This window comes from Heteronotia binoei, chromosome 15 (assembly GCF_032191835.1).
Source record: "Heteronotia binoei isolate CCM8104 ecotype False Entrance Well chromosome 15, APGP_CSIRO_Hbin_v1, whole genome shotgun sequence".
In the NCBI taxonomy this organism is placed as follows: domain Eukaryota; kingdom Metazoa; phylum Chordata; class Lepidosauria; order Squamata; family Gekkonidae; genus Heteronotia; species Heteronotia binoei.
In genome coordinates this window covers 55,968,348-55,978,274 of record NC_083237.1, presented here as the reverse complement: position 1 = coordinate 55,978,274, position 9,927 = coordinate 55,968,348, and the positions used below count along the sequence as shown (strand labels likewise).

Here is a 9,927-nt window from a genome sequence, read left to right as displayed (position 1 = left end):
TCTCTGCTAGTTGTTATAGGCCTGTCTAAAAGGTTCAGTTTTACCAGCCCGGAGGGATCCCGTAGAGCTCTTATGGCATCATTCCACAGCATTGGTGCTGCCACTAAGAAGGCCATGGCATGTGTAGTGCCCAGTCTGGCCTTCCTTGGTCCGGGGAGTTTGAGTTCCCGAATGCAGTACTCTCTAAGGAACATATGGGGAAAGGTGGTCCCTTGGATAAATAGATCCCTCGGCCACATAGGGCTTTAAAGGTCAATAGCAGCACTTTGAAACGGACTCAGAACACAATAGGCAGCCAGTGCAGCTCTTTCAACACTGGTTGAATGTGCTCCCATCACGGGAGCTCCATTAGCAACCGCGCCGCAGCATTCTGCACTAGCTGCGGTCTCCGAGTCAGAGTCAAAGGCAGCCCATGTAGAGGGCATTACAGTAGTCTGTTCTCGAGGTGACCATAGCATGGATCACCATTGCTAAGTCGCAGTGCTCCAGAAAAGGGGCCAACTGTCGTAACCGCCTCAGATGGAAAAAGGCGGACTTGGCAGTGTTTGCTATTTGGGCCTCCATAGACAAGGAGGACTCCAGGAGCACTCCCAGGCTCCTGACCTTTGGGGCCAGAATTAGTGGCAGCCCGTCAAAAGCCGTCAAGGGGGGATCTCCTTTCCCAGGCCACTGCGGCTCAGATAGAGAACCTCCGTCTCCGTCTTTTAGAACTCTCAAGCGGGTGGGCAGTTGAGTGTGATGGGGTGGGACTTCTTTTGCCAAACCTGACCTGTGACCTTTCCCTTCCACCGGCCTGCAGACCGTTTTTGTGCGAGCCGTGAAGCTGTATAACAGCGGGGATTTCCGGAGCAGCATCGCTGACATGGAGCATGCATTAGCGGAGTACTACAAGGTTTACGAGAACTGTCTGGCTGGCTGTGAAGGCGGCTATGAGCTCCGTGACTTTAAGGATTTCTATCCCGCCATTGCAGGTGAGGGCAGAGAAAATGCTAGTAGATTTTTGGATAGACGTTCTAATGCTGCGTTCCGTGATGTATCGTGATTTCCCAAACCAGAGTTGGCAAGAATATGCAGGCACGGAAATGTCGTGAAAACTGCCGGGGGTGGGGGGGAGTGAAGGGGCATGAGAAAGGGCATTCAAGAGATGGAGGCCTTTATTTGTTTGCATTTATATGTCTGTTCTTTTCTCCCCCACCCATCCAGATCACTTTGTGGAAGTCCTGCAGTGCAAAGTGGATTGTGAGGCTGACCTGACCCCAAACGTAGGTGGCTACTTTGTGGAGAAGTTTGTAGCCACAATGTATCACTACCTTCAGTTTGCGTATTACAAGTGTGAGTCCCTGGGAGAGGGTTCGTTTGGGGACACGGTGGGGGGTTCAGATCCGTCCATGCGTGCCGAACAGAGAGGCTATTACCAAACCCTCTTGTTCATTTACTTTATTTCAATCCCACCTTTCATCCCAAAGCAGTTTATGGCATTCTGCTCTCCTCTGTTTTTATCCTCACAATAACCTTGTGAGGTAGGTTAGGCTGAGAGTATGTGACTGGCCCAAGGTCACTCAGGGAGCTTCCATGCTGGGGATTCAAACCTGGATTTCATAGATCCTAGTCTGACACTTTAACCACTACACCAGATGTAGCCAAATGTGACCACATCTGGCTCTTTTACACATATTGTGCAGCTGCCAGAGGTCAAGGAGGACCTTAATGCAGGCTTACTCTCAAGTAAGCATGCTAAGCATTGGGACCTCAGTCAGCCTCTGAGTGCTGACCCATAGGTAGATGACTATTTCCACCGTGTGTGAAGTGAGGAATGAGGAGGAAATAGGCAGGCTTGCAAGCTCTTCTCCTCCACTACAGAGGTTGGCTGGAGACCTAGAGCGAGGAGAGAGAGTGCGAGAGTTGAGGGAGCCAGTGGAAGGAGGGATGGAATTAAAGAGGGTACTGTGGGGTTTCCCCTTAGTTTCATAGCACTTGTAGGAGCTGTATTTAATAACCTTGGTGTCAAGGCAGAGAGAAACACATAATGATACAAATGGTGGTCAGTGATTTATACGGTACATGCATGTTTCCTTCTCCCTCTGGTGCCAAAAAAATAACTCCCTGACCTTTCCCTTTACTGGTCTTATGGGGACTGTTATTCCCAGCTTTTGCTTTTTAAAAAGTCTCCTTCTAGCATGATCATGTTGTAAAGCGTTATACATACATATTTTATCTTTCTATTCAAAGAAACTTTTAAGAGTTTTAATAAAGACGTAATATTTGTTCATGTCTTGTGGCTCTCAAACATCTGACATTTATTCTATGTGGCAAGTTAAGTAAGTTTGGCCACCTCTGCAGTACACTATGCTGACTCTCAGGGAGGTGTGGGACAGGCCTTCAAATGTCCCATACCCTGTGGCAGCGTATCCTAAATTTCATTGCTCTGTAGGATGCTGTTTACTTCCATTATCTGGTATTCAGAGGTATCCTGCCTCTGGACCTGGAAGTTCCACCTGGCCATTGAGAGCCACCTTTACACACTGTGCCTGCTTACCTTAAAGCAGGAATGCCTAATATTTTGGAGTCTGTCATCTTTTCCAGATACTAATTCAGTGGCTGAAGGATCCCTTCCCTTCACAGGTGGCAAGGCACTGTAAATAAACGTAGTATCCTAGAATCATAGTTTGAAGGGACCTCCAGGATCATCTAGTCCAACTCTCTGCACAATGCAAGAAATTTCAGAAATACCCCCCAAACACCCAGTGGCCCCTGCTCCATACCCAGAAGATGGCAGAAACTGCCAGGATCCCCGGCCAAACTGGCCTGGAGAAGAATTGCCGCTTGACCCCAAAGTGGCGATCAGCCTTTCCCTGGACGTACAAGAAGGGGCCACGAGAACGAAGCCCTGATGCAGCCCTTCCTGCCCTCCCTCTCAGGATCTGCCCAAGTTCACAGAATCAGCATTGCTGTCAGGTGGCCGTCTAGCCTGTGCTTAAAAACATTTCCCTATATAAAAGCTTTATGCATCCAGAGCATATTGGCTGTTATAGGACAATAAACTTGTAAACAGCCATTATTGGTTGATGTAAAATCGGAAGGAAGGAAGGAAGGAAGGAAGGAAGGAAGGAAGGAAGGAAGGAAGGAAGGAAGGAGGGAACGAAGGAAGGAGGGAAGGAAGGAGGGAGGGAAGGAGGGAAGGAAGGAAGGAAGGAGGGAGGGAAGGAAGGAGGGAGGGAAGGAGGGAAGGAGGGAGGGAAGGAAGGAGGGAAGGAAGGAAGGAAAGAGGGAGGGGAGGGAAGGGAAGGAGGGAAGGAAGGAAGGAGGGAAGGAAGGAGGGAGGGAGGGAAGGAAGGAGGGAGGGAAGGAGGGAGGGAAGGAAGGAAGGAAGGAGGGAGGGAAGGAGGGAAGGAAGGAAGGGGGAAGGAAGGAAGGAGGGAAGGAAGGAGGGAGGGAGGGGAGGAGGGAAGGAAGGAGGGAGGGAAGGAAGGAGGGAAGGAAAGAAGGAAGGAGGGAGGGAAGGAAGGAGGGAAGGAGGGAGGGAAGGAAGGAGGGAGAGAGGGAAGGAGGGAAGGAAGGAGGGAGGGAAGGAGGGAAGGAAGGAGGGAAGGAAGGAAGGAGGGAAGGAGGAGGGAGGAAGGAAGGAGGGAGGGAAGGAGGGAAGGAAGGAGGGAGGGAAGGAAGGAGGGAAGGAAGGAGGGAAGGAAGGAAGGAGGGAGGGAAGGAGGGAGGGAAGGAGGGAAGGAGGGAGGGAAGGAAGGAGGGAGGGAAGGAGGGAAGGAAGGAGGGAAGGAAGGAGGGAGGGAGGGAAGGAGGGAGGGAAGGAAGGAGGGAGGGAAGGAGGGAGGGAAGGAAGGAGGGAAGGAAGGAGGGAGGGAAGGAAGGAGGGAAGGAAGGAAGGAGGGAGGGAAGGAAGGAGGGAGGGAAGGAAGGAGGGAAGGAGGGAGGGAAGGAAGGAGGGAAGGAGGGAGGGAAGGAAGGAGGGAGGGAAGGAAGGAAGGAGGGAAGGAAAGAAGGAAGGAGGAGGGAAGGAGGGAGGGAAGGAAGGAGGGAAGGAAGGAGGGAAGGAGGGAGGGAAGGAAGGAGGGAGAGAGGGAAGGAGGGAGGGAAGGAAGGAGGGAGGGAAGGAGGGAGGGAAGGAAGGAGGGAAGGAAGGAAGGAGGGAGGGAAGGAGGGAGGGAAGGAAGGAGGGAGGGAAGGAGGGAGGGAAGGAAGGAAATTAGTTTAACACTTTTTATTATTTATTTTTCCACCGAGTCGTAGCCAACTTATGACTACCCCTTATGGGGTTTCCAAGGCAAGAGACAAACAGGTGTGGTTTGCTGTTGCCTGCCTCTGCATTGCAGGGGGAAGGTCTCCCATCCACATACTAGCTCAGTCTGACCCTGCGTAGCTTTGGGGATCTGAAGAGATCAGGCTAGCCGAGGCCATCCCAGTGAGGGGGCAGTGCCTTTTATTAGGACCAACCAAATTGACACAAAACACTGTGCAAGCTTTCAAGTTCACCTTAGCCCTTCATCAAGCTGGATGTAACCAAAATTAAACAGGCAGAGGGACAGGAAAACAAGAAGAACCCTAGAGAATCCGCACTGTGTGCAAGTCCCCCAAGATGTCTCTTCCGCTGACGCGGTGTGTTATTCTTTGTGCAGTGAATGACATCAAGAACGCCGTTCAGAGTGTGGCCAGCTACATGCTCTTTGACCCTGGAGATGAGGTTATGCAGCAGAACCTGGTCTATTACCGCTTCTACCGTGAGCGCTGGCACCTGGAAGAGGAAGACTTCAACCCCCGGCCGGTGAGCACGAGAGCCAGGGATGGATTGGTTAGAAAGAAAATGTTGGCAGCCATGTGGGTTCCAGTCAGGGGTGGAATTCTAGCAGGAGCTCCTTTGCATGTTAGGCCACACACCCCTGATGTAGTCAATCCTCCAAGAGCTTACAAAAAAGAACTTTGTAAGCTCTTGAATGATTGGCTACATCAGGGGTGTGTGGCCTGATATGCAAAGGAGCTCCTGTGTGGCCTAATATGCAAAGGAGCTCCAGTGTACCATCCAAAAACACAGGAAACAGTCCGCACAATACCTTTTATTAGGACCAACCAAATGGCATGTAACGGGGCTTTTCCCACGTTCTCATTTTCCTGGTTTGTAAGTTCCTGTTTCTTCTTTTTTTTTTCCCTGTTCCACCTGTGTTTTTATTTGTCTAGTGGCTTATTCCATATTACAGTGGTTTATGTCCGGCATAAAAACCTGCTGTTTAAATCTGTGGGGAGATACGCCAGAGAAGAAGCGGTATAATATTGAATTGTCCACTAGAGGGAGCAAAACACTTGTGGAATGGACAAAAACTTACAAGCAAGGAAAATGAGAATGCAGAAATGTAAGCTTTTGAGTTCAGCTCAAAAGCTCAGCTCAGTTCAGCTCAAAAGCTCAGCTCAGTTCAGCTCAAAAGCTCACACAGTGTTCTGCACAGGGGTAATTTTGTAGAAAAATAGGTGGTGGAGCTCACTAGCATAACTCATTAGCATATACCCACCCACCAGCCAAAAGCAACCCAATGCAAGAAAGGAGAGCCTCAGGCAAGTGAGGCCTGCTTAGGCTGGCTAGAGATCCAGCCAGCCCAAGGAGGCCTCGCTCACCTGGGGCTCTCCTGGTCGCCCCCCCCCCACTCAAAAGGCCAGTAAGCCACCTGCAATCCAAAATTACATAAGAGGTGGAGAAAGGGTGCTGCGGGCTTCTCCAAGGGTTAATGAGGACTGCTGGGGGTGTGGCAAAGCCCCTGGTGGCTGTCTGGCTGCCCACTCTCCTCATCCAGGGATTGTTATGCAGCTGCACCTACTTATTATTCAATGGACAAGGTAGATGGGGAGGAAGAGGGAGGACTATCAGAAAGGTTCAGGAGCTGAGCTCCTGCTGAATCTGAGGCCTGGTTCTGCATCATTTATTATGCATACTTTGTGTCTTCCTTCCCTTCTCCCCCAGGAGGCCTTGCGGTACCACAACCAGACATCTGCGCAGAAAAAACTCTTGGAGTTTGCCAGGCAATACCTTCAGTCAGATGATGAGGTGAGAGAGGTGGTGGTGTCAGATGTCATTGCCATCCTGGGGGTCTCGTGGGAGAGAACCAGGGAAAATCGGGTTCCATTTCCTGTTCATCCATGAAGCTGTTTGGGTGATCTGTCCCTGTTTGTCAGCCGGATCAACCATTGAGTGTTGTTGCTGAGGCATTTCTTCTGGGAAGGCAGGTGAAATAATATAATAATAACTTTTAATTTCTATCCCGTCCTCCCCGCCAAAGCAGGCTCAGGGCGGCTTACAACATAAAATACATTATACATCAGATTACATAAATTGCAAATAAAATCCAAGTTAAGACAAATTACAAGTTAAAATTTACAAATTACAATGGTGCTAAAACATTCGATCTTCAATAATTCCATAAAATTCAGTAACCAAGAGCACTTTTTTAGAGGCATTTCCTAGTTTATCATTGGTTGAAGGCTAGTTTATAGAGGTGGGTCTTACAGGCCCTGCGGAACTGTTCCAAACTCCGCAGGGCCCGCACCTCTACCGGGAGTTGATTCCACAGCAGTGGAGCAGCAATAGAGAAGGCCCTATCTCGGGTGGCCTTCAATCTGGCCTCCCTTGGCCCAGGGACGGTCAGCTGGTTTTTTCCAGCCGACCGCAATGCTCTTTGGGGCTCATATGGGGAGAGACGGTCCTTCAGGTAGGCAGGTCCTCGGCCATATAGGGCTTTAAAATAGAAATATGATAGATGATCAGCCTTGGTTTGGAACGCCAGACGTAGCAGGGCTAAACTTGACTACTTGGAGGAGGGCTCCGTGCCTCAGTAGTAGGGCAACTCCTTGGCTGGGTCCAGACGGGCATTTTGAGCTGGCAGAGGGGCGGACCAAAAAAGTGTGACCAAACACACGTGGCCACTTCCCGTCCCACCCTCAACCTGTCCGAGGGCCATCCCGGTCGCGCCTTCAAAAAGCTACCGCTTTGGAAGTACAGTGGCATCCCAGAGCTTACTGCATGAACATATGGACATATATGAACATATGAAGCTGCCTTATACTAACTCAGACCCTCGGTCTATCAAAGTCAGTTTTGTCTACTCAGACTGGCAGCGGCTCTCCAGGGTCTCAAGCTGAGGTTTTTCACGTCCTTGCCTGGCCTCTTTTTAGTTGGAGATGCCGGGGATTGAACCGAGGACCTTCTGCTAACCAAGCAGATGCTCTACCACTGAGCCACCGTCCCTCCCCATAGTGCCCCCGCTCCTGGACCCTAGAGTAGAGGAAGGCCCTGGGTAGCCAGTGCAAGGCAGCACTCACAAGTACTGTGGACCATGACCGTTTTTTTTTTTTTTTAGCAGGAACGCACAGGAACACAGTTCCAGTTGGCTTGGTGTCAGGGGGTGTGGCCTAATATGTACATAAGTTCCTGCTGGGCTTTTTCTACAAAAAAGCTCTGCCAATCAATGGTGATTTCGGGGTGTGTGGCCTAATATGCAAATGAGTTCCTGCTGGGCTTTTTCTACAAAAAAAGCCCTGTGCAATATAGTGGTGACAATGGAGGTGTGGCCTAATATGCAGATGAGCTCATGCTGGGCTTGCTTTTCCTACAAAAAGCCCTGTGCAAAATAATGGTGACGTTGGAGGTATGACCTAAACGCAGATGAGTTCCTGCTGGGCTTTTGCGCAAAACAATGGTGATGTCAGAGAGTGTGGCCTAATATGCAAATTAGTTCCTGTTGGGCTTTTTCTACAAAAAAAGCCCTACCCATGACAGGTCCCAGAATGCCATTGGAGGGCTGGCTTGGCACCCCTCCTTCTTGGGCATACACTGGTGCCAGCCCTATGTCACATTACATTCGAGACCCGTGCATCATTTGTATGGCAATCACACCCCATGTGAAAGGGAATCTGAAGAATAATTTCCGGTCTTGGGACCCTCCCTCTCTTCCTTTTAAAATAAATCAGTCAGGGTCTGTGTCTCAGAGCTGCATACCCTGCCCTATCTATCTGGCTCAAGGCAGCTTGCAGTGTTTCGTAATGCCCCCCTCCCTTGTCTGATTGTTCCCATGATGGAAAGGAAACCATCTCAGTCCAATCTAACCCTCCGTGATCTCAGCGTTTCCCTCGGGACACCGGTTGAACTGGAACGCTGCTGTATTTGTTGAAATGCTTGTACCAAGCTTTTTGCATCAAAGGGAACATAAAAATATAAGAAGAGCCCTGCTGGATCAGGCCGGTGGTCCACCTAGTCCAGCATCCTGTCTCACACAGTGGCCAACCAGTTCCTCTGGAGAGCCAACAACAGGACAGAGAGGTTGAGGCCTTCCACGATAAGAAAATAAGGAGAGCCCTACTGGATCAGACCAATAGTCCACCTAGTCCAGCATCCTGTCTCACACGGGCCAACCGGTTCCTCTGGAGGGCCGACAACAGGACAGAGAGACCTTCTCTGACTGTTGTCTCCTGGCTCTGGAATTCAAAGGGTGACTGCTTCTGATGGATGCTTTGAAGGGTGGACTCTGTGGCATTGTACTCCGCTAAGGTTCCTGTTCTCCCCAAGCTCCGCCCCCAAATCTCCAGAAGTTTCCCAGCCTGGATGTGGCGACCTTACCCCGTCATCTCTGCTGGTGGCCAGGGAAGAGCTGGCAACCCTATGCTGAATTCTGTGCCCACTACCCACATTCTTCAACTTTGTAGTGTCTACCAAGGATAGAATTCTAGCAGGAGCTCCTTTGCATATTAGGCCACCCCTGATGTAGCCAATCCTCCAAGAGCTTACAAAAAAGAGCCCTGTAAGCTCCTGGAGGATAGGCTACATCAGGGATGGGTGGCCTAATATGCAAGGGAGCTCCTGCTAGAATTCCACCCCTGGTGCGTGCCGTCTGTCAAAATCATACACCCGCACCTTCTTGTGAAGCTGTCTTGTGACTGACGGTTCTTTCTCGTCTCAGGCGGAGGTGGGCGACGAGGAGGAGACGGATTCAGAGTTGCCATCAGACGCCGAGTTCGAGGGGCTCGGGGACTATGAAGAAGGGTTCCTGGCCCAGTGGTGGCAGGAGCCACGGTCCAAAGGCGACAGAGCAGATGAAGGTCACTGAGGGCAAGATGGAGGGCTGGCCTTGCACGGCTTTTCAGCTCTCTCCGCCAGGATCTCTTTACACCCCTACCTTGTGGGTGGCTTCTCACTCCCCCATATTGTGTCTTCCATGGCTTACTCCTGCATCCGTGCGGCTGTCTGTCTGTCCATCTGTCCACCCGTCTGTAGACGCTCAGCTCGGCTTCTGAGCTTCCGGCAGTCCCGTGCAAGTGATTACTCGAGAGTTTGAGAATTGCTGTGGCTCCCCCGTGGATGTCGGGGGACGGGGTGCTTTCTTCCAATTCCCTGCACCAGCACAGTCATGCCGCCCCCCCTTCCCTTTTCTCTTCCGAGTTCTGAGCCTCCCAGGTGGACCGTTGAGCGCATGCTGCATGGATCCCGAAGGTGGCGGCAGCGAGAGAGCACTGTTGTGGCGTGGCTTTCCTGGAATATGTAAACAGCGTTTGGCAAGCTTCCACATCCGGTCTTTGTGCAGGGGCTGGTGGGGCAGGGCGGAAATCTTCATTTAACGCCTTGCTTTTTTTTATTCGCAGAGAAGGACGAGTGAGAGGTATGGGCATCATCTGCCGGTGAGGGGTCATCCTAAATCTTTGTGCCCACCACAGTTGCTGTAGTGGGCGTATCCGGAGCAGGTGGATGTTCCCTTCCCTCTGTCCCATCATGTTTCCTGCCCTTCAGGCCGTTCTTACACTAATGTCCCAGCAAGGCTGGGAGGAAGTTCCATCTTGACACCTCCTTGTGCCTAGAACCTTTAATGCCACCTAGATCGGATTGGTTGGGCTGAGCCAATCAGAAGTGCCGTTTGAATATCCCATGGTGCTTCACTTTTAGAA

At 51.0% G+C, this 9,927-nt stretch overlaps 1 protein-coding gene across 1 annotated transcript in view; it reads left to right on the top strand.

The window, feature by feature from the left end:
• Positions 1-9,121, top strand: part of P3H4 (prolyl 3-hydroxylase family member 4 (inactive)) — a 22,739-nt gene extending 13,618 nt beyond the window's left edge. Inside the window, exons 2-6 of the mRNA XM_060256367.1 lie at positions 800-971; positions 1,204-1,332; positions 4,629-4,774; positions 5,960-6,043; positions 8,949-9,121. Of these exons, the coding sequence (XP_060112350.1) occupies positions 800-971; positions 1,204-1,332; positions 4,629-4,774; positions 5,960-6,043; positions 8,949-9,095 (678 nt within the window). The 3' untranslated portion in view covers positions 9,096-9,121. The remainder of the gene's footprint in view (positions 1-799; positions 972-1,203; positions 1,333-4,628; positions 4,775-5,959; positions 6,044-8,948) is intronic.
• The last annotated feature ends 806 nt before the right edge of the window (positions 9,122-9,927 follow it).